This window comes from Poromitra crassiceps (assembly GCF_964638095.1).
Source record: "Poromitra crassiceps genome assembly, chromosome: 30".
NCBI classification, from domain to species: domain Eukaryota; kingdom Metazoa; phylum Chordata; class Actinopteri; order Beryciformes; family Melamphaidae; genus Poromitra; species Poromitra crassiceps.
Genome location: NC_139652.1, coordinates 3563597 through 3589515, shown reverse-complemented (window position 1 = coordinate 3589515; position 25919 = coordinate 3563597). Strand labels below are relative to the sequence as shown.

General features: G+C 43.8%; 1 protein-coding gene across 1 annotated transcript in view; it reads right to left on the bottom strand.

Annotated features, from left to right (window-relative positions):
• The window catches only part of cfdp1 (craniofacial development protein 1), a 39892-nt gene that overhangs the window by 9018 nt on the left and 4955 nt on the right, over window positions 1–25919 (bottom strand). The window contains exons 2-6 of the mRNA XM_083663251.1: window positions 23982–24117; window positions 21243–21474; window positions 20187–20296; window positions 13985–14101; window positions 1720–1905 (exon numbers count right to left, since the gene is read on the bottom strand). Coding sequence (XP_083519377.1) covers window positions 1720–1905; window positions 13985–14101; window positions 20187–20296; window positions 21243–21474; window positions 23982–24117 — 781 coding nt within the window. The remainder of the gene's footprint in view (window positions 1–1719; window positions 1906–13984; window positions 14102–20186; window positions 20297–21242; window positions 21475–23981; window positions 24118–25919) is intronic.

Here is a 25919-nt window from a genome sequence, read left to right as displayed (position 1 = left end):
TTTATCCTGGTTGCTACTCCACCCTCTGCCGATCTGGGGAGAGCCGAAACTGGCTCCATGCTTCCTCCGAGACATGGGCAGTTAGCCAGCTGCTTCTTTTCACCTGACAGGGGAAGCTTCACCGGTAGGACATAGCACGTGTGAACAACCAGTTCCCCTCCCTCTGAACAGGCGCCCTTAACGACCAGAGGAGTACCACATTAGCAACCAGGATATTGCATGTTTTTGGTGAAGGGGGTTCCTATGAAGGAAACCCCCGGGAGGCACGGGGAGAACATGCAAACTCCACACAGAAAGGCCCTTTTGACGACCCCACCCGGGCGATGGGCACTCGAGGACATGCGGACGGGCACGCATTCCTTCAGCGTTCACATCGTCCCAGGTGGGAATCGAACCCACGACCTTCGAGCTGTGAGGCGATAGTGCTTACCACTACACCACCGTACCTCCTTTTATATCCTCAAACAAAGTGTCTTAAATTGTGTAATGTTAACATTAGTTAGAGAAAAAGCGAGCTCGCGCAAGTGCTGACACTGACTGCTTCACAGACTGACTGAGCTAATCTGAAAATGCTTGACTGAAAAAGGGCCGTTGCCTACCAACAAGGTCAAGATTAAAAGTCCATACTCTTAACAAAAACAAAAACTTCACTGAAAAGGGACATTGCACAACAGGGATTAGGACTAGACAGTCAGCTGAGTTCAAAGACAAGTTTCCTTTACTGTGTGCTGATGAAATTTAGTAGCCTAGGATTCAGTTTTAATTTCAAAGTTAATTTCATTGTTTGTTTTGAGTTGACCTTTAAATTCAGCTCAAGCAACTAACCTTGCTAGCTTTGCATACAGAATATTATTTTATGTTAGGCTATAGTGCAAAATTGTTTTTGGTTCATTATTAAAATGTGATGGGATGAACTGGACACCATATTCTCAGTAGCCTACCCTATTTAATGGGAAACCGCAAATCAGCAACTGTTGTTTACACACAAACATTGACTTTATTGACCTCAGAGATTACTTTTGCGTACTTATACTGTATATTATTCAACTCATCATGAGAAGACCTGTCATTCAAGCCTAATATGAAGGCTCTATGACGATTTTGAAAAAACTGCCTTTTAGAGCTCAAAATTGCCAGCCATCTTGGATTTGAAGGTAACAAATAAGTCAAATCATTATATAAACACCAAATATGTATTCCTTGACCAGAATAAGCTCTGAAACCATGTATTGTGCATCATTGTAGGTCAAACCATTAAAAAGTTCATTTCCACGGCAGACATTTTGGATTTTGGTCTCTCAAATATTTTCCCCGCCTTTTTTAAAAATACACCCCGGCTAAATTTGTTTATTAACCCTCCTAGATGACAAATCCATTGAGAAACGGACCTTCGCTCTCCACGGTCACGGAAGTGCCACAGATGACCCTACTATGGGTAGATAGGAAAGAAGGACGGATACAGGGAAGAGAGAGGGAGAGGGTGGAGATGGAGAGAGAGAGAGAGAGAGAGAGAGACACACACACAGAGAGGTAAAGAGGGAGATTACAAAGTGGAGAATAATGTCACCCTCTTACGCTAATTAAGCATGACATCATGGTTTGGTTACCAGGGGCAACCGAGGGCCACACTCAGGCTGTTAGCCCCGCCCACACACACACACACACACACACACACACACACACACACACACACACACACACACACAGAGGATATCTTACCCCTCTCTCCCTCTGTTGTGGATGGCCAGTTCCTCTGTGATGCCCTCCTCAGACTTGAAGGCGTCCCAGTCCATCTTGGACTTCTCCAGTGTGCTCATCTTCTGCTTCTTTCCTCCGAGGCGACCCAGGATGCTGGACATGCCTGGGCCTGGGCCTGGGCCTGAGCCTGGGCATGGCCGCTTGGCACTGCAACCACAAGGACAGGAGACCATGACATCACACCCACAAACCCACCGTGCCATGCTGATGGCTCGTACACACACACTACCTGTGTCCTCTCAATTCGCATAAAGTTGCTGTATCCAGATTGAGAGGACACATTGCATTTACACTTGTGTTCAATGTGTACACAATGCATCCCGGACCACCTCCGGAGGTGGTTTGGCTGATCAGATTGCAATCCTTCTTCAATGCGTTTCGGGGGTGTTTACACCTGGCATTTCAAGTGATAAAACACAATCTGATTGCACTCTGATCACAGAAACCACATGTTAACGCCAGGTGTAAATGTGTCATTGTGGTTTTTCACACTATATGACTGAGCTGTGACAGGGGGTCAGCGCTCCAGGCGGACTTCAGACGACGACCTTCACGACTGGGCTGAGTGGACTCAAAGCCAATGTGTGATATGGAGTACACATCCATCTTGACACTTCTGGGTAGGGCCGTTCGATTTTGCCTAAAACTAAAATTGGCGATTTTTTCTCTCAAAACTCGATTTTTTATACTATTATACTTCTCTAAACATTTGTTGCCCTGCAGAGCTCTTTTTCCCCCTTTTTTTCCATAAGTGACAATTTACGCTTTTACTCTGAAGGCAGAACCCAACTTCCTGTTTTAGCTTGCCGCTTCTATGCCTAACTTCCTGGCTGTTGCTTGCTAACTTGACACTGGTGGATTTGCGTGTTCCTCCGTGACATACCGTAAATTCCGGACTATAAGGCGCACCGGTGTATAAGCCGCACCTGCAAAGTTGACTGTTTTTTACATATATAAGCCGCACCGGACTATAAGCTGCGGGTGTTTTAATGGGGGTTTTTTTTGGTTTTTTTTATTGTGTTTTAATGTTTAATTACCATATGTAAGGGTTCATGCACAGAGGGGATTGTCGGGAAAGAGATGGCTGTTTGAGGAAGCTCCCATTTATTAACATTTCAACAAAACAACATAACACAACACCACCTGTGTTGTTTTTACAGTGCACACAGTGTCCGCGGTGTGGTGAAAAGAGGGCAAGAGAGGAAATTAAAACAGAAGTGGATTTATAGTTAGAAAGAGTGCTAAAAAAGAGAGATTTTTTTTTTTTTTTTAAATCCATAGATAAGCCGCACCGTTATATAAGCCGCAGGGGCCAAAAAAGGCCAAAAAACGGGAAAAAAGCCGCGGCTTATAGTCCGGAATTTACGGTAATTATATTAGCAGTGTCTAAGCGACCACCCGTGCTCGGAGTTATATCTGTACTAGAATAACACAAAGTCACAACAGGAATGCGGGGAACTGCGATAGCAGTTAGGGGGAAATTCAGACACACAGGGACAGACAGGTGAGTCAGCTGAGGCTGCTAACTTACAGCCATGAATACAGCCAATCTATCAGTACTCGGTGGCCTCACGTGTTGTTTTGTTATTATGTGAACTGTAAAGGCAACGTTTCATCGTCCGGTGATAACGTCTGTGTTCGTGTGCGCGTGTGAGTGTGTTGTGGCAATCGTTATCTTGTAGGCTACAGCCCGCAGTGCAACAAGCTGCGCTCAGTGCTCACTCTGTGCTTTTTGGTGTTTGGTGTTGAAATAAGTCCATTGTGCTGCTGTCTTTAGTAGCCAGTATCACAGCCTCTAGAGAGACTTTACAGCGGGGAGAATGGACAAGTAGCAGCATGCGTACATGAGAGAGAGCCGCCCCGCCGTAACGTAATTACCCTAGTTGAAGGGTAAATTAAATCGATTTTACGATTTTCACGTTTTTAACATCGTCCTAACTAATTAATTCGATTACGATTCAAAATCGATTTATCGTGCAGCCCTACTTCTGGGTGCATTGTGTGTTTTTCTTATTCGTGCTGTTCAATCGTAGGTGAAGCGACATCACGTAGAGATATTTCCCACAGTTACGATCGGTGTACACTTCCGCGAGAATCCACGCTAGAGGCCACCCTCGCTCCACAGAACTGCCCGCTTGTAGGCGCGCTTCGATATTTGTTCCTTGCTGCACGCTGAACAGCATCTGATGCCTACATGGCTACGGCGTTGGGCGAAGCACGCCCCTCAGGTGTGGTATAATGAGCATATACCACGTGAGCTATTGCTTAAATAAACCCCAGACAAAGTTAAAAGAAACTAATGATAATAGTATGCTAGATGAATACGTTCAAGACATGAACTGTAACAATAGAAGTAGTATCTAGCTATATATCTATATGGCCATATGACCACATTAGATTCAGAGCAACCAGTTCACACTACTTCTCTGGGGGGGATGTCAAACGACATTCTGGGAAATGTAGTAGACAAGGTTCAGGGAAAGTGGGTACACCAAAATAAAGTTAACTACAACTTTTCAGTTATGCCCGATAACCGATATTTACCCATGTCAATATGATCTGTCGATATGATCTGTATAAAAAAACAAGTTTCTATGATAATCACATTTTGTAACACAAAACACATGTCAACATTGAATTTGAAAAAGTTCTGTCTTTCTTTATTTCCAAAACATTTGGACAAGCCCATAAATCATAGATTTACCACATTGGTTCCTCTCAATATGAACATTTTGGGCGATAGCGATTAGGGATGCACCGATCCACATTTTTTCACTTCCGATCCGATTCCGATACCTGAATTTGGTTATCTGCCGATACCGATATTATTCCGATACCGATATTTTTCTTGAATATACAGTACAGTATACAATATACAAGATTTGGCCAATTAAAGATTTTTTTTTTTATATATATACCTTGCAAAAAGCAGACAAAATTAAGAAAATATACAAGGCAAAGAAGGATACTATTATACATGGGCAAATTACGGCCCCCTGTGCCCTGGAATTACGGGGGGGGGGGGGGGGGGGGGGGGGGGAATCCCGCGTTTCCGATCCGAGAATTATGTCAGTATCGGCACCCGATACCGATATTGGATTGGATCGGTCCCATCCATAATACCGATATTAGCATTGCTGTTATTTTGCTCATTGGACGATACGATATATAAAAAAGAAAGTGACTAACATCGGCTGATAGTGCTGTGATCGCCGATATCCCTATACAAAAGCACACACAAATCAATATATCCTTGGTACACACAAGACATCAAACACACACACACACACACACACACCCCATGAAGCCTTTGATTAACGATCCTGTTTATATGGTGTTCCACTCCATTGACAGACTGGTATGACAAGCTGCTAATGCAATGTCCCGTTTTAGACACGCGCACGCACGCACGCGCGCGCGCGCACACACACACACACACACACACACACACACACACACACACACACACACACACACACACACACACACACACACACACACACACACACACACACACAGGGTCATTCATGGACAATAATAAATGTAATCAGTCAGGTGGGCTGAGTTAATGAGATGCTGTTTTAAAGCGGGGGGCCAACATGGCCGCAGGTGACAGTCAATATGATTGATTATCTCTCTCAGATGCAGTGGGGGTCAAATAGTACAAGTTATTCAAATAGTACATACTTATTCAAATAGTACATACTTATTCACAAGTACATACTTATTCAAATAGTACATACTTATTCAAATAGTACATACTTATTCAAATAGTACATACTTATTCACAAGTACATACTTATTCAAATAGTACATACTTATTCAAATAGTACATACTTATTGACAAGTACATAGTTATTCAAATAGTACATAAATAGTACATACTTATTCAAATAGTACATACTTATTCACAAGTACATACTTATTCAAATAGTACATACTTATTCAAATAGTACATACTATTTGAACTATTTGAACCAAACCCAGCGACTCAGCAATTAAAGCAGGACTAAACCCAAAAACACTTTTTTCCAGCTTTTAACCAATAGTATATGGCTTTTGGGGTGTGAAGAATTCTGCTTAAAATTTCCACATTTGAGACCAAATTTATAATATTCTACAATCTTTATCATTTTCAACTGCACAAGTGCCCTCTATGGGTTCAAACCTGATTTTTTTTTGCCCAAAATGGTACAACCTGACATCACGGCGTACCCCCCCCCCTTCCCCACTCATGTGACAAATGTTTTCTTCATGTGATCGTTACTGTAGTTCACGCCAGAGCCATAATAGGAGAGTTGCAACATCCCATTTTTAGCGTGAGCCCTTTAACACGTTCACTGCCGTGGACGAGTCAACTCGTCAAGCAGAAACCAAAGGTTGACTGCCGTGTAGAGATGCTCCGATCAGCTTTTTTGAGGCCGATCACCGATCACCGATCACTGGAAGCAGTATCTGCCGATCCCGATATGGCCGATCACCGATCACCATCAATTCAAGCCTTCTATTTATTGTGTCGCATTATTCATATATTTAATTATTCTTAACAACATCGACATTGTATATTAAGTATTAAAATTAGGAGATGAGAAAGTATCATGAATTGACATCCGTTTTTATTGCAGGCTAAGGCAACATGCAACTCTCTCTAGAGACACTCTCTTAGACAACTTGGAGCTTACAGAGTAGACTGTATACTGTAGCTTTCCTGTGGAAAAATAAATACAGTCTTATAAAACAAAAAATATAATACTATGTACACAACATGTGCACCAACACAGCTTGGAACATGTCTGTGAAAGCTGCAGCGATAGCCTCCGCGGTGAGTGAAGTACAACTTTGTTCAGGTCGAACTTTTCATCAATAAACTGCGCAGTTAGGCTCAGCATGGACATAGGACAGACACTCGAACTCCAAATGTCAGTCGTGAAGCTGATTGACGTGGTGTTGTCTTTCATAAGGCTCTCGATGTGCTTGTACACAATTTGGTATAATTCCGGCAGGCAAACGTCAGTTAAATATTTACGTCCTGGCAGCGTGTAACGTGGATCCAAGCAGGACATGAGGCGTTTGAACCCGAGGTCTTCCGCAACAGACAGCGGTTGCTGATCAAGACATATGAATTCCATTAGCTTTGCATTTATTTATTTTCGTTTCTTGCTGTCGTTGCTGTAGGGTTGCTGTCGTTTCAATGTCTCTGTTACAGTTAGCGTTAGCTGATTGAGTGGCATTTGGGTTGCTGCACGCTCTTTCGCTGCCTTAGCGCTCGCCAACTTTGTAAACTCCTCAAATTCCTTGACGTGGGAAACCTTCAAATGTCTTATGAGGTTCGTAGTGTTGAAACTCTTCTGCTGCGTTCCTCCACGCGGTATCTCCTTTGAGCACACAATGCAAACGGCAAATTTGTTGTCCTTCTCCAACAAGTTGTAAAATTGCCAGACAGGCGACGCCATGTTAGCTGCTGTGTTGTTTGTTCTCGCCCAAGCTGCTTTCGCTATAGAGAGAGTGCAACTTCCAAACACTTTTTCGCCACTACCACCACGCCCCCTAAGGAAACTTGGGAGCCAATGAAGCTTCATGACACGGAGAGACAGCCAATCACAAGCTGCCCTTTAGGAGACCGGAAGAATACTACTTGGCAGCCTGGGAGTGCACTATCTCTACATTGAAACGTCTCTGGTAGTAGTTCTTGCAGATTTTGTGTCATTCTGATCGGCCTTGTTTGATCGGCACTTTTGATAACTCCGTATCAAAGCCGAAAAAGGCCAAATCGGCCGATTCCGATCAAGTGCCGATCGATCGGAGCAACTCTACTGCCGTGGATGAGTCAACTCGTCAAAAAAAAAAAAAAAAAAAATTGACGGTGGGACGAAAAAGCCCCCTACGTCTCCTATAAAAATATGGGAGCCACCGAACGTGTACAACCCATTCCACCGACCCACTAAGTGGCGACAGTGCTCTCCAGACTAGAAAAAGCCGAGCCAAAACTGCAGGGAAAAGCGTGAGGAAATCATTCTCATACTGTAGAATGGTTTGGCGAAAACGCTTTCGCGCTGGCGCACAACGGTGGCGCACAACGGTGGGGGGTTCCAAAAATAGACTGGGTGCAACACACTTTGAAATACGCAGCATAAAGCCCAGAATCGCAAAAGCTTCATCAAAGCTCTCAACCGAAACCCCAAGAAACGAGCGAGCCCCATCCAGACTCGCCCGACGAGGGGCCGCCAGGCAGCAGACAGGCAGCAGAAACTCGCTTGTGACACACCCGCTGCAGAGCCACGGAGGGAGGAGGAGAACACCCACGGAGGGAGGAGTTTGAAGGAGAGGGGGGTGGGGGTGCTGTTATGGAGGAAATTACTGTTCAGAACTATTGTTTAGATGTCTGATGTCTTACTGATGCCAAAAATAAATGGTTAAAGTGACTGTTCTATCAAATTTCACAAAAAGGCATTTATCTCAACTTTAATTTTCAGACGCTGAAACCATGCTGTATTCAACTGCTAATGCCTACATAACTACTAACTCTACAAACTAACTATTTTAGACAGAGAAAGCACACATTCTATTAGTTCTTTTGAGATATATTTTGTGTTCACAAAGTCCTAGCAGAAAATAATCCTCGGCTCTTGAAAGATGAGCCAGAATCCTCAAAAAAAACCTTGGCAGAAGCTACCTACAGTAAAAAAAAAACTGTTGGCAGTGAATGTGTTAACAGCGCAGTGCATCATGGGTAATCGCCTACTGTGGCTAATGTTAGCGGCTACTTAGTTATGTTACATGGCAGTAAAACGCCACTGAATGACCAAATTGATATCACTTTTAACCATTTCAAGTAACACTGTTTCCATACAGAACCATCAGCGTTAGTTTGTTTTTATAACGTGGCTATATTTATAACGTTCTCTTTTCCAGTGTGCAGAGGTGTCCGAGGTATCAGGCTGTAAAGTCTGAGCAGACGGGTCTGTTAGTAAATGTTAGCGACAAGGCTAATGTAGCTTTATCACAGACTGTACTTCTCTCTCTAGCTCTTCCTTCTAGTCAACATTAACATGTTAGCGATCCATGGCATTAATCGTAGGTACTACTAGTTACTAGATATTCTATGCAACCTGTGGTAAACATCCCACAAAGCAGACATGACAGAACCACAACTAAACACTTATCTCAATCTGCAACAACACTCACTGTGTGTGTGTGTGTGTGTGTGTGTGTGTGTGTGTGTGTGTGTGTGTGTGTGTGTGTGTGTGTGTGTGTAAATGTAAAGAGGGAGTGGTGCTGACGGCCCTTTCCTGTTGTGCTGGGTGCCCTGCTCTTCCTAAACACACACACACACACACACACACACACACACACACACACACACACGCACACACAGGACTGAGATACAAAGGAAAATGGCTTATATGGAGGACATACTGTACTTCCTGTCTGTTGGAAGATGACTTCCTGTTTCCTGTCTGGGGTTTTGGAGGGAAGACGTGCTCATCCCCAAGCCATTTGTTGCCGTAGCAACGACAAGAGGTAACGAGAGAGGTGGAAATCACCCACACGCACACACACACACACCCACGCGCACACACACACACGCACACACACACACACACACATATACACTAAGGAAATTCCATTATTTTGAAATGCGTGTGACAACACAGCTCATTCTGAAGGGAGGGTGAAGCAGAAAATTAATATCCCGCTAAACTGACACACACAAACACAAACACAAACAAACACGCACACACACACACACACACACACACACACACACACACACACACACACACACACACACACACACACACAGTTGTATAATCTCATTACTTGCTTGCTTGGTTACTTGAGTGAGTGAGTGTGTGGGTGTGTGTATTTATTTGTTTGAGTGTGTATGTGCAGATCCATTAGTGTGTGGTTATACAGTATGTGCATGTATGTGACTATTCACTCATTGTGTTTAGGTGTGCGTGTGTGTGTGTGTGTGTGTGTGTGTGTGTGTGTGCGTGCGTGCGTGTGTGTGTGTGCGCGTGCGTTTGTGCGTGTGAGATTAAGGCTCTGCTGTTGGAGCTGACAGTCAGTAGTGCAAGATGTGTCTCTCACACACACACACACACACACACACTAGGGCTGTTGGAATGAATTTTGAGATTCAAATATAATTCGATTTCAATAAATATTAAAGTCCCTGGAAACTGAAAATAAATATTCAATATGCTGAGATGAAACCTCTGGTGGTCCGAATTGTCATGAATGCGGTATTAGTACATGAATGGTTGGATGGTTGGGACCAGGGAACATGCATGGGTGTATACCTGGGACCAGGGAACATTAATAGAGCCCCGTTCCAATACCCATACTTCCATACTATTTAGTAGGCAAAAAAAGATTTAGTATGTCCCAATACATAGTATGTCAGATGCAGTATTCCAAGAGTACCAGGATGTTGTACTACATCAGCTCCTATTTCGGAGTATGCATCGATGCATGCTGCTTCAGCCAAACTTCCCCACAATCCTTTGCGCAGCAGGAAGTTATGTCTTCTTCTTCTTCTTCTAATGTTTTATGGCGGTTGGCAAACAACTTTTTGTGCATTACCGCCACCTACTGGAGTTACGTCGCACTGACTGAGCTGCGTGTTCATGAATGAGATAATTAACTTTAAGAAAGCCTTGAAATATGTTAAAACCAAACAAGCATGGTGTGTACCAAAACATGCATATCTTGATTCCTGTTTAGATCTCTGACTTAATGTTTTTGCTTTATTTATTTTATTTTGTTTATTTGATTGTCTGTTCCAATTTTGTAAATGTTTAGTCTGAATTTTTTGTATAATGTACTGTTTGTTACTGCCAGACTTTGTTTATTGAAAAAAAAAAGAAAAAAAACCCAAATGTGGCGCTGCGGACGTCGGCGGAAGTGAGCAAGAGGTCGGAGTTCAGGAAGCTCACGTGACGACAGATGTAGTGTGTCCCAATTAGGGATGCAACGGTATGAGTTTTTGACGGTATGATAACCTTGGACAAAAATACCACGGTTTCACGGTATCGCGGTATCGCGGACCTTTATGTGTAAAAAATGCCAATGAACAAAATTTATTTTATTTTTAACAGTTTGCTGAATTGTGGACTGAGAAAAAATGTTAATGTAACCTCCAACTGTAATTACAGTTAACTGGCAAGTAGCTATGTGTTAATATAGTTTGTTATTATACTATGTTAATATAGTACTGTTCTTACTTATAAATGTAAACGATTTAATCTAATTAATTTGATGTGAAACTAAAACATCATAATAATATCAAATACACGCTTCTCTTTTGTAATGGGTGAACACTGGACACAATTATTGTTTCCTCACACACACACAGCCTGTCCCTGTTTCTGTCTCTCTCTCTCACTCACACACACAAAGTTTGTGCATACTTTTCCACTGACAGGTTGGAGGAGTCTTTCGTCATTCTCTAATGTTACTTCTCTTCAGTGCAATACGTTTTGATAACGACCTGCTGTACAGCGCCGTTCACTCAGTCAACTAACGTTAACTTTAGTGGAGAAAGATAGCTGGTGTTAGCTAGCTAATTAGCCATGTTAGCTGCCTCAGTAGGTAACGTTAGCATAGAGAGAGCATTTATCTGACGTTTGTTAGCTACTCCTCAAACCTGCGGGTGGAAATAGTTTATGTCCAATGCGATGTATGTTGAAGCAAGACAACGTTTTAATGTAGCTTGAATTTGACAAATAACGACGGGTCGTGCTCACGCAGATCTAAGCCCTGGCCATCCTAGGCTCAACGCGAGACTCATCAGTCATTCTGATGAGTCTCGCGTTGAGGCTATGGCCATCTGTGATTTTACAATAGCCGAAATATTCCCATACAGCCGACATCGTCTTTTTAGATGGGGGGAAAGTTCAGGGGGGTCCTTCCTTGCGTTCTCCTGCTTTATCACACAAACGGTTGTAAACACAGGGCAGCTCCTCACTACTGTGCGTCTAGGTAGGCATGCAGCAAGGGGGAGGGGCCGCGTAAGCTGCACTCTGCAAGCAACCGGCACGTTTGTTTTGGGGAAACAGCTGATACCGTGGAGAAGGTATGACGGCAAATCTTAGTGGTTTTGATACCGTGACTTTTTCAAACCGGGGTATACCTTCAAACCGGAAACCGCTGCATCCCTAGTCCCAATAGTATGCATTTTGCATGCATGCTGCACACTACAATCCATACTTTGTGAGGGCAGCGGCAGTACATACTACAAGAAAGAAGTACAAGTATGGGTATTGGAACGGGCCCTAGGTGTATACCTGGGGCCAGGGAACATGAATGGATGTATACCTGGGGCCAGGGAACATGAATGGGTGTATACCTGGGACCAGGGAACATGAATGGATGTATACCTGGGACCAGGGAACATGAATGGATGTATACCTGGGGCCAGGTAACATGAATGGGTGTATACCTGGGACCAGGGAACATGAATGGATGTATACCTGGGGCCAGGGAACATGAATGGTGTATACCTGGGACCAGGGAACATGAATGATGTATACCTGGGGCCAGGTAACATGAATGATGTATACCTGGGGCCAGGTAACATTAATAGGTGTATACCTGGGGCCAGGGAACATGAATGGATGTATACCTGGGGCCAGGGAACATTAATAGGTGTATACCTGGGGCCAGGGAACATGATTGGATGTATACCTGGGACCAGGGAACATGAATGGATGTATACCTGGGGCCAGGGAACATGCATGGGTGTATACCTGGGGCCAGGGAACATGAATGGATGTATACCTGGGGCCAGGTAACATGAATGATGTATACCTGGGGCCAGGGAACATGCATGGGTGTATACCTGGGGCCAGGGAACATGAATGGATGTATACCTGGGGCCAGGGAACATGAATGATGTATACCTGGGGCCAGGTAACATGAATGGATGTATACCTGGGACCAGGGAACATGAATGATGTATACCTGGGGCCAGGTAACATGAATGGATGTATACCTGGGACCAGGTAACATGAATGGATGTATACCTGGGACCAGGGAACATGAATGGATGTATACCTGGGGCCAGGGAACATGAATGGATGTATACCTGGGGCCAGGGAACATGAATGGATGTATACCTGGGACCAGGTAACATGAATGGATGTATACCTGGGACCAGGGAACATGAATGGATGTATACCTGGGGCCAGGGAACATGAATGGATGTATACCTGGGGCCAGGGAACATGAATGGATGTATACCTGGGACCAGGGAACATTAATAGGTGTATACCTGGGACCAGGGAACATGAATGGATGTATACCTGGGGCCAGGGAACATGAATGGATGTATACCTGGGACCAGGGAACATTAATAGGTGTATACCTGGGACCAGGGAACATGAATGGGTGTATACCTGGGACCAGGGAACATTAATAGGTGTATACCTGGGGCCAGGGAACATGATTGGATGTATACCTGGGACCAGGGAACATGAATGGATGTATACCTGGGGCCAGGGAACATGAATGGATGTATACCTGGGGCCAGGGAACATGAATGGATGTATACCTGGGACCAGGTAACATGAATGGATGTATACCTGGGACCAGGGAACATGAATGGATGTATACCTGGGACCAGGTAACATGAATGGATGTATACCTGGGGCCAGGGAACATGAATGGATGTATACCTGGGACCAGGTAACATGAATGGATGTATACCTGGGACCAGGGAACATGAATGGATGTATACCTGGGACCAGGGAACATGAATGGATGTATACCTGGGACCAGGGAACATGAATGGATGTATACCTGGGGCCAGGGAACATGAATGGATGTATACCTGGGACCAGGGAACATGAATGGATGTATACCTGGGGCCAGGACCAGGTAACATGAATGGGTGTATACCTGGGACCAGGACCAGGTAACATGAATGGGTGTATACCTGGGACCAGGACCAGGTAACATGAATGGGTGTATACCTGGGGCCAGGGAACATGAATGGATGTATACCTGGGACCAGGGAACATGAATGGATGTATACCTGGGACCAGGTAACATGAATGGATGTATACCTGGGACCAGGGAACATGAATGGATGTATACCTGGGACCAGGGAACATGAATGGATGTATACCTGGGACCAGGGAACATGAATGGATGTATACCTGGGACCAGGGAACATGAATGGATGTATACCTGGGGCCAGGGAACATGAATGGATGTATACCTGGGACCAGGGAGCAGCGGACTGAGGGACGACGAGCTCTCTTCTTCCTCGTTTGTGCTCTGGCTCTTCAGATAACCAATAGCTTCCTTGGAGTCTGCAGATACCTCTTTAGTTACCCTGAAACAAGAGAGGGAGAGGGAGGGAGAGAGAGAGAGAATATGATATATATGAAGATAATGATGTCTGCCTGGGAGATGACTTCAATGGGCATGTTTTATAGGGTCAGAGCAGACTGACAGAGAGCAAAGGGTGCAGTGGGGTTCCTGTGTGTCTGATCCCTGTGCAATCCCAGCCAGTGTCCCCCAGGGGGGGCTACTATCCACAGTGCTCTTTGTCATCTGCATTAACAGCCTGTCTCCTTCTGTCATGCCTGTAAAATATGCAGATGAGCTTCTGATGGGGTCTCTACCTGGCCTGTCTCAGAAGGCCTCAGGAGTTTTCACTGGCAATGAATGGAGCTAAGACCATGGACATGGTAATCAGTGCCAGGAGAGAGGACAACATCCCCTGTCCACCGCCCCCAACAATCTCTGGACAAAACATCAGCAGAGAGACAGATTTTTTAATTAAGCTAATTAGCTAATGATGTGATGTCATCAGTGATGTCATAAGGGTGCACACACACACACACACAAGGAGGCATTGTGACAAGACCAGTCAGTGATGTCACACACATACAAGGAGGCATTGTGACAAGACTGATCAGTGATGTCATAGTGACATCCGTAATGATGGGGTCGGATCTTCGATGTGATGTCATCAGTGACGATGTCATCAGTCATGAGTCATCAGTGACGTGATGACAAGTCACCAAACTCTGTCTGTTTCAGCCTTTGTCTGATGTCTGATGATGTCATAGACGTTGTACAGTCTTCTTATGACATAACTGATGACATCATCAGTGGTATCACTCAAGGCAACAGCCTGTGTTTCAAGGCTATGACATCATTAATGATGTCACTGATGATCGCTGATGACGTCACAATGAACTCCTGAGAAAAGGACTATGACGCAGCGTGCAATATGCCTAGTCTGTCTTCGTATTTAAATTACCTATTTATTTCAGGGTTTATGTTGCTAAAGTCATAGCTTTTGTCTATGATGACTGATCACTGTAAGGTTGTGATGCATTGCAGGATCACTGTTAAAAAACTGTGTTTTTATACTGTTGTACTCTGCCTAGTCACATTTTAATCAATGAAACTTGAATGTTTTTTGTGACGTCAAAGTCAGGTCAGAAGCCAAAAACTAGCCCCTCCCACTACAGACATGCTATATAAAGGCACCCACAGATCTGAGATCAGTGTTACAGTGGGGCTGGGCTATATGTGGAGCATCCTCTGGGAACATCAGCATGACAAATTAAAACACACAAACACTCTCATCCATCAGGGTGATGAAAGGCTTCCACTGTGAGATATGCTGATTATATGCAGGCATAATTACACAGAGCAGGCCATACATACATAATGAGACAGTCATAATAGACAAGAGACGGATGATATCTGTGAGGTCCATACCGGAGTCGGACTTGGACTTGAGAATTAAGTCGCGCACACACAGTGACTTGAGAGACTTGACCTGAGACCCTTCCTCAAAAGACTTGAGACATCCAGCAGATGATAGAACGCTCATCCATAAGAGACTTGAGACTTGACTTGGACTCTAGCTCAAAAGGACATGCAAAAAAAAGACTTGTGAGCCACTCTAGTCCATAGAGAATGAATTGCAAGCAATCACAGATGACTTTCTGGGCAGCGGGGTTCATTTTCTAGTTTTTATGGCCTATAGGAGTGACTTATTGGACGTAAATGTTCAGAGAAATATGGACAATAACATCAGTTTTCAAAGTGAGGCGCGCAGCCCCTAAAGTTGCCGCCAAAATATTATATAGAAAGAAAATCGTTATTTTTTTAAATGTGTGTTTCACAAATCCGATCCAGTTCTTTTCAAACACATATATGCTCATGTTTTTGTATCTGTTGGGGAGCTATTTCCGACAAATTCTACGAGATTTATGGGGCTGGGGAACTGTCTGCCCGCGCTGGCCAGCCTGGCTGCAGCACACAGGGCCATATGAAATCCATTTTATTTTTTCCAAATTCCGTTACATTTTTTTCCCAGATTGTTTTTTCCATTTTTATCTCAATTTAGGATTCATATATATATATATATTTTTTTATGACTTGGCTCTCTCAGACAGCCTCTTCGACATGTAGAACATGCAGAGAACGCAACATTTACACTTTTGCACGGGGCCGGTATCATGCTAGTTATAATAAAGATGTGTCAAAAAATTCAAAAAGAATAACATTAATACAATTAAAAGTCCTTTCGGGTGAATAAAGATGTTTAAAATGTTTAAAAGATATTTGAAAAAAGAAGGATAAAGACGTTTTAAAATCTTACAGAATATAGGACAAAGATATTTACAAACAGTTTTGCTACTCGTTGTTATGCCCGAGAGGAGCATACAACAATAATAGTAATAATAGCAATAATAATAATTGGGGGGGGGGGAAGAGCGCAGCTGTTTATATGTTCTCTGAGGGGAGGCTCACTCTCCCACACTTTGAAAAGCCCTGGTCTATAATGTTCAGTTTGTACGTTAGAGCGACCGGCATCTGTCATGGCTGCGGGTATGTTACCTCTATGAAATATGTAGGAATCATAAGCTTTCTAATTACACAGCACATGGCTACATATTGTATATAATAATAAACTGCTACCCAGGATGATATTCTGCTGGTTCAGAATAAGGCCTAGTGGGATGTAAACATTTTGGGCAGGACACGTGACGTATTGCTAGCTAGCTAGCATCCGTTGCGGCTGCGGTGATGTGGCTTCCTGTGTGTGATACAGTATATATTGGTCTTATGCTGTGATAATTATAGAGAGTTAGCATGGGAAATATTCAACAGCCTGTTTGTGCGGCTCTGGTTAGAGAGGCGGAGGGAGAAAACGTTAATCACACGCTGAGATAATTACACATAATAAATGAGAGATGGTCTCAGGGGCTTTGAAAACTATTCAGATTGAGAACGATATTAAACAACAGTCTCACCATGGAACTAATGTGATGTTAGGAAGGAGTGCCATTTTGGGGGCCAATCAATTAGGGATGGGCATTTTAAGTCATTTAAATACTCGAGTACTCTCCTATTATGAATGAGTAATCGGGTACTCGCACGGACGATTAATCCCCCCCCCCCCCCGGATTTTTTTATCCCATTTTTATCCCCCATTAGTGCTAATTTAATTTATTTATCCTGGTTGCTGCTCCACCCTCTGCCGATCTGGGGAGAGCCCAAACTGGCTCCATGCTTCCTCCGAGACATGGGCAGTTAGCCAGCCGCTTCTTTTCACCTGACAGAGGAAGCTTCACCGGTAGGACATAGCACGTGGGAGGTTCACGCTATTCCAACCAGTTCCCCTCCCTCTGAACAGGCGCCCTTAACGACCAGAGGAGGAACCACATTAGCAACCAGGATATTGCATGTTTTGGTGAAGGGGGTTCCTATATGAAGGAAACCCCCGGGAGGCACGGGGAGAACATGCAAACTCCACACAGAAAGACCCTTTTGACGACCCCACCTGGGCGGTGGGCACTCGAGGACATGCACGCATTCCTTCAGCGCTCACAGCGTCCCAGGTGGGAATCGAACCCAGGACCTTCGAGCTGTGAGGTGACAGCGCTTACCACTGCACCACCGTACCCCCCAAATTAATTTATTTCTAAAGCAGCTGCGATAACATTTGCACCGTTGCAATGGACGTTTACTACTTCACCACCCATATGCATGAGGTTGTAGCTGTTGTGGTAGTGGGCCAATCACACGTCACATTGCATCGAAGAAGGCTTGTCGTGATTGGCTGCAAGCAAAACCATACAAAGTAGTAATTTGTTTGCTATATCTGTATACAAAAAGGATGGAATGCAGGTATGGTTTGACTGGAGAAGTTTGGAGACTACTTGGCACTGGTTAATTGGGTCGATACCTGATACGCAGCCTCTGCCAGAATTCAGGTTCCATTTTCTCCCAGTTTTAACCTTTGACCTCTGAAGAGTAACAGAGATGCTTCAGGAAGAGAACTGAACTGATCCCTCAAAGTCTGCAGATCTTCACCTGTAAATGAATCAATCTTTGCATGAAAGTCATTTTGAAGGACCCAAATCCTGCAGCTGCTGGGCAGGCAGGCGTCTGTTGACTTGCCTTCCTCCAGCGATGGCTATCCAAACATCTCTCCGTTTGTAATAGGTCCCCAGGTTTTGATGCAGACTACCATGGAATAAAACTAAGGCACCCCTTCAAGTGAAAAATACATATATATTTAATTATGGAGCACAAGGCAAATAAACAGACCAACGTGTATCCGGGGTAGGAAATGTAAACAATATTTTGGGTGCAAAATTTGCACCACAGTCTAAAAAATGGGGGCATTTCCACAATTTGGGGGGCAGTTGAAAAAAGTAATTAGTGCATAAAGTTGCTAAAGTGTAGTGTGGATAACAGCACACTGTGTGAGTGTGTTTTCTTCATCTTCTTCTGAGTGTGTGTTAGAGATGTATATTAAATGAATTGAATGAAAATAAAATTATAGACATCATGGGTCAATTTTTGCCCCTGGATGATGGTTTTTAGGGGCATTCTGAGATCTCTTGGGGGCATTTTTGCCCCTGGCTAAATTCCTACACTGTGCGTATCGACCTACTAGGTCTTGTCAGGACCCTGATGCTTCAGAGATACAGTGCATATACTTTTTTGGCAATCATGATCCCACAGACATCCACAAACTCATGATCCCACAGACATCCACAAACTCATGATCCCACAGACATCCACAAACTCATGATCCCACAGGCATCCACAAACTCAGTGACACTAAGCAAGTACATTAAGGAGAGGCAGAGGGAGGCCCACAGTCTCAGACTTTGAAAACCCCTGAATCATTTTTACAGGCCAAGTGTCCAAATGAGAACTCCTTGTTAGTGTGTTTCTGTAGTGAACGTCTACGCCTTTTCCCGATTCACTCCACCAAAATACACTTCCTGACTCCACGTCTGAGGGGCCTTTCAATTCCCAACAGTGTCACCAAGTGTGGACAACAGGGGGCGCCTGTCCCCTTTCATACCACCCAGTCGTTTCCCCTGATGACTTTCCCTCCAACACACCCTTTAGTTAAGAGAGGAGAAAACATTTCACAGCATTATGGTGCTGCTGCTGCTAAATCTGTTCTGATGAAGAAGAGCCATCCTCACCCATTCAGCTGGCTTAGGAAATAATGACAGAGCTGAGGCACTGTTTCAACTAAAGCTTTGAATTGATTACATTGCTGCAATAACGTACTATTACAATCGTTCATACTGACAGAGTCAAACTCCCACATGGATTTGATCATGGAGCTCTAGCCCCATCTAGTGTTGGGGTTGTACCAGGCAGTGTTTGGCCTGTCCTGCTCTTTCCTTAAGGGCTAATGTACACTAGCCTGACGCATGTATCACGCATCTATTTACATTGAGTCTGTTCCAGCCATTTTACCGGATCTGCACGGAGCCGTACCGCATCTGGTGCACATTGGGTCTAAGACTTGCAAGCCAAACACTGCAGCCTGGCTAGCTGTCACGTTTATTTCGGCTAAAATAAAAAATTGTCTGTCTCTACAAAGCGACAAATGTAAGACTAAACGCAATACTTTTTAGGCCTTAATTTGAGAATATTAAATTCAATGGTTTTTAAAGGCGAATAGAAAAGGTAGCAGTCTACCGTCGAGCAGAAAGTATGATTTTACAGGGAGTCAAGCCTGAGAAGTATCTCTTTTTTCAAAGTACCTACCTTTACGATCCCAAAACTAAGTTTGCATCCCTGAAGCACTCGCCGACCACGGAGACGCGGGTTCAATTCCCGGCAGCGGCACTTCCAGCTTGTCCAGACAATTTGGCCATAACTGCGGGTGGGAAGCCAGTGGGATATCCTCTCACGTACTATGTCCTGCTGGTGAAACTCCTCGCTGTCAGGTGAAAAGAAGCGGCTGGCGACTGTACATGCATTGGAGGAAGCATGTGCTAGTCTACAACTCTCCACAGATTAGCAGAGGGGGTGGAGCAACGGCCGGGACAGCGGGGGGGAATTGGACAAGTACAATTGTGGAGAAAATGGGAGAAAATCAGAGAGAGAAAAAAAAAGAGGAAGAAAAGCCATACCTGACTTCCTCTCCAGCGAAGTCAAACACCTTGGTGATGGTGATCTTAGCAGGCTGTGGCGCTTTCGTTCCTGCACACGGCAGAGACACATTCGATACTGGAGAATCGGCCTGGAAGACAGAACAAGAGAGACAGATTGTATTTAACGCTAAAGCACAGAACTTGACGCCCGTCATGTTTCGCTCCCTGGGCTTGCAAGTCTTACACCCACACTTGGTGAAGTACTGGCCTGCTCTATGTACCTTGTAGGGTTGTCAAAAGTATCGATAGTAGCGATAAAAGTCAATACAAAAAATTTGAAACGGATACAATACTCATTTGCAACAGGTATCGATAGTATCGATAAGTATCAATACTAAAAATGTGAAACAGATACAATACTCATTTGCATCTGTATCAATATCAGCAGTGCTTTCTCTTAATGAAAAATCAAACATACCACTGATTTCTCCCTCCCTGTCATTGGTGGATATCTTTTGCTTCAACAAGTTCAATGTATTCTGATAGGCTGATGACTAGAGCAGGGGTAATCTGCTGTGTTATGATAGGCTGATGACTAGAGCACGGGTAATCTGCTGTGTTGTGATAGGCTGATGACTAGAGCAGGGGTAATCTGCTGTGTTATGATAGGCTGATGACTAGAGCAGGGGTAATCTGCTGTGTTGTGATAGGCTGATGACTAGAGCAGGGGTAATCTGCTGTGTTATGATAGGCTGATGACTAGAGCAGGGGTAATCTGCTGTGTTGTGATAGGCTGATGACTAGAGCAGGGGTAATCTGCTGTGGTATGATGATCAGGGTTTCCGCTAGACAAAACAGCTGCAGGACAACGTGTCCTTTACGATTTCAAATACAGGACAAGTGGGATAAACTCAGGACACATATTAAATCTGTGTTTATTGAGCTTAAAAACAATTGATATAGGCTTAGGCTATATCTGTCTTTGTTTATTTTTCGATACCGCGTGGTATCGAAAATGGTATCAAGATGAGTATCGATATTTTCCTGGGTATCGGTATCGAAGTAGAAATTCTAGTATCGTGACATCCCTAGTACCTTGTGGGTGCTGCTAGACTGTGGAGAGGGTACGGAGGCTTTGGGTTTGGATCCCACGTCCTTCAGGAAGCTGGCCCACAGGTCGTCTTCTGTCTTCTTCTGCGTGACGCCTCGGCGCTCGGCTCTCTCCCTGCTCGTCTCCTCGGTCTGTAGCTCCTCGTGTGGCTGCTCTTCCTCTGCTCCTCCTCCTCCATCCTTCTCCTCTAGCTTCAGACCACCCTTTTTCCTCTTTCTACAGGGAGTGTCACAACACCGTTAGCAACAGAATGGCCATAATGTAACATAGGATGTGAAAGCCATTTGAGTTTTTCCAAATTCTCCAGCGCACACCAGGATAGGATAGACACTCTTTATTTAATTACTAAACGAAAAGAAGAAGAAAAGCTGAACTACGCGTTTCGCATGTTGGCTTCATCAGATTGTTCGCTATGGGTCATTAAGGAACACACTGCAGATTTCAGAAGACCACGCCCTGCGCCCGCCTACGCAGCAGTCAAGCGCCGGGATTGGCCGGGCACCCATGCTCACGTGAGCCAATGGGACTGGATTATGACTGACAAGCTCCGGCTGCGCTTCCTCGACGAGTTGACAAGGCCTCAGCCTGGATGAAAAGCTCCGCTGCCAAGATGAGTTTAAATTAAAAATAAAAACTGTAAATTCATTAACAATATTTCAACTAATTTATTTTCCGCTCCATCAAACTTCTTAGCAGAACGAACACATTTAGATTGTTCTTAGTAGCACAACCGGTATTTCTTTCATCTCTTCTTAATATCTGATAATTGAGGCACTATGATCTTTCTCCTCAGAAAATCGGACTTCTGTGGAAGACGCAAAGAAAAGTCTGTGAGAAAAAATGCGCTGTTTACCTGCATCAACCCCAAGAGTAATATCTCTGTTTCCTGCTTCGAAGGTCTCTCTCTCTCTGCCTCACACGTCCATTGTAGTCCAGTTACAATCTTATATAATAAATACTGTAGTAATCTATCATTGTAATATTGATATTATATACACAAGACACAAGTAGCCTAAATGCATCCAGCACTGCCTCACTCAAACTGTCTATTTTCTGTTACAATAAATTCGCTTTTTTCACTTCCCACCCAATTCACTCATTTTGTGTCTAAAAGGCAGGAAGTAACACAGGTGCAGTGGTCCAGGGCCCTCATTACAGTTTTGCTTCCTTGCTGTTAACTTATTCTTACACTTTTTGCAGTGTCAGCCATATTGTCACAGGTGTAGTGGTTTCTTCTGCAGTGTGCCTGCCGTGCGTATATCGCGTGTATTATTTATTTATTGATTTAAATCGGCTTGGAGTGTGCTGGTGTGAAACACACTTTTGCAACAAGGGGCTGTGAGAGGTTTAAACTAACTGTAGGAAATTCTAACTCATTTAGCTGGCTTGATAATTGCACTCTGCTCATGTGGTTGAGTTAATAAATTGTCTTATTTACTTTTTTTTACCAATGTTTTAATGAGACAAATAACTAGTCCTAAATAGTTAGGATGCAGAGTGAATGTAAAAAAAGAAAAGTATATATATATTTTTTCAATTGCAAGCTGTTGCATTACATTCATATACACTACTTTTTTTTAATTGAATGACTGTTGTTTCATCTAATCTACTAGTTCATTTTTACTTCTGTGGACTCTTAGAAGTCTGAAATAAAGTTTGAATTGAATATATCCATGCGATGTGCAGCCATCCCCCCAAGAAAAAAGTACCGTAATCTGAAATTCTGTGTGGCAAATGGTAAATACATGTCGTACTAGGCGTTCAATTTGTTTTGTGGCTTTGGCTTTGGCTCGGTACCATTGATAATTAATTTTCAAGATATGAAGAGACTTTTGAAGTTTTGGATTAGGACTGCAACTAACGATTATTTTCATAATCAATTAATCGATTAGTTGTTTGGCCTATACAATTTCAGAAAATGGTAGCAAATGACGATCAGTGTTTCCCAAAGCCCAAGACGATGCCCTTAATGTCTTGCTTTGTCCACAACTCAAAGATAATATCAGTTTACTGTCATACAGGAGTAAAGAGACCAGAAAATATTCACATTTAAGAAGCTGGAATCAGAGAATTTAGACCTTTGCTCTTAAAATTGTACTCAAAACGATTAATCGATTATCAAAATAGTTGTCGATTAATTCTCTGTCGATCGATTAATCGTTGCAGCTCTATTTTGGATAGGACTGCATGCATGCATGCATATACAGTATATATATATATATATATATATATATATATATATATATATATATATATATATATATATATTCATATATATATATATATTCACTGATCAAAGAATATAAGGGGACACTTAATAATGGTCACAGTATAACACCAAGTCAGTCAAACTTCATGGATATCAATCTGTCCATTTAGGAAGGACAGATTGATATTGGCTGGACAGCCCAACCACAGGCAGTCCAGCACCCCCCAGCAAAAGTCCCAAGAGCACGGAGGAGACACTAAAGAGAGCAGCCTCCACACGAGGAGAGCTGGACAGGGCCGCAGAAGAGCACCAACCCAGCAGTAGGACCGGCATCCACCTCCCTGCGCGAGGAGGAGCACTACCAGAGCCCCACAAAACAGGCCCGATGCCTTCCAGCAGGACCTCCACCCACCACCCACCACCCAGCACCGCGCAGCCCGACCGCCACCCACCATCCCTGCTAGTTAGCCTATATCACACCATGTAATTTATATATCATAAGGTCACTTCCCACCTCATGCTGATCATGTCACCTTTCCTCTTCTTGGCCGTCTTTTTGGTGACATCATCAGCGTGCGACACACCGTCATTCTCGTCCAGGGGGTCTTCCTTCTCACACTCGTTGATGTCATCCTCGCTGAGGTTATCATCTGAGAGAAGCATGATGTCAGGTGGGTAGATTACTGAGGTTATCATCTGAGAGAAGCATGATGTCAGGTGGGTAGATTACTGAGGTTATCATCTGAGAGAAGCATGATGTCAGGTGGGTAGATTACTGAGGTTATCATCTGAGAGAAGCATGATGTCAGGTGGGTAGATTTATTATGTGATGTCAAATTCTGAATCCTCTGCCTATGTGAGTTCAAACCTCAGCGTGTAGTGTTGATCATCATTATGATCATCATTATGATCATTATGATCATTATGATTATGATCAAAGATCAAGGAAAACTTCACAGAAATCAATGTGGAAGCCCTATAGCATTCAGGGCCAATTTTATACTATACGATACTTTCTGATACTTTAGCAACATAACGTTAAATCTCATTATCGCATCAGTTATTGTTCCACTTACTTCACAAATGTAATGGATATCAGGGGATACGTTTTGGTGAGAACTGATATGGAGAGAAAGCCACACCAATCTCAATCAAAAATCCTGAAGCTGCATGCTTCTTCACATGCAGACGTACACACTTTGTCAACTTTGACTGAAGAGCTTTTAGGATTCAATAGCATTCCCTCCTCTTCTATAGACGGTTTTCACCAGCTGCAACCCCACAGCACTTCCTTTTTCTCAGCTTCTTCTTCTGTGTTTTATTTATTCCTTAAATGTTGCATTACCGCCACCTGAATTGTATCAGCTTCACAGTGCTAACTATTGACAGTGTCCACTTTCTCAGCTATTCAGGGGAAAACACTGACATAGCCTACTTCTATTTCTATTTTTAATTTTTGCTATGTAAACGTTTAAATGTAAAGATAGGCCTATGCGTGCAATAACGTACTGATAGTCAGCTTACTCTGTAACATGTAGCTTTTATTAGCCTCTCAGGCTAGCTCCGGGACGCAATCTTTTTTTTCCCATGATGGTGAAGGCTAGGCGAAGGCATGACCCGCCCCTCTCTGCCTCTAATTGGCTGACTGCACTCGGCTGCTCTCGCCTGCTTCCCAGGCAAGCCAGAAGTCATCTCAAACAAGCCATTATAGCCTATACTTTCATTCAATGTCACGATGCTGCAGGGGGAAGTAGGCTACTTCATAGCTTAACTACGAAAATAGTGTCAGCTATTTATGGCCCTTTCTGCTGCAGCATGTTGAAGAAATAAATGTTCAGTTTGAACAACACCCATTCTGGTCATTATAGAGCAAGATGATCGCTTCCACTACCAGGGCCGCCCAGAGAGATGGCAGTGCCCCTGGAGGGGTCCAGCCACTATGGCCCGCCCCCCCCCCGCACGCGCTTTACTCATATCAACGCTGCAGCTTTCAGAGCTGACTGAAAAAAGTTTAACAGATTATTATTTGGGTCTAAAGCCTTTGCCTGCTCCTGCTTTTTGTTTTGCTTTGCGATTTTGGCATCCTGACTTTTGTTTTGCTCCTGGCATTTTGCCATCACCGGTCTTGTTTTGTTTGCTATCACCTGTCTGTGTTGTGTGTTACACCATAAATGGTGCCTGTGCTGCTGCCCCAAGCAAAATGGTCTGCCCCAAGCCTGCCTTGTTCTTCTTCTTCTTCTTTTGGCTTTCCGGCAGACTAGATGCCTTGCGGCACATTGCTGCCTCTCACTGCACTGGTCGGATGGGGGATTACATCAGAATGGCACTATTTTCCACAGGAGCACTCCTGCCCAAGCATGCCTTGTTACTGCTGCTGTGTTTTGTGTATTTGTTCGACTCCTTGCAAAAAAATAATTTAGTTGCCGCATTTTCAGGATGGGAGATATATTTT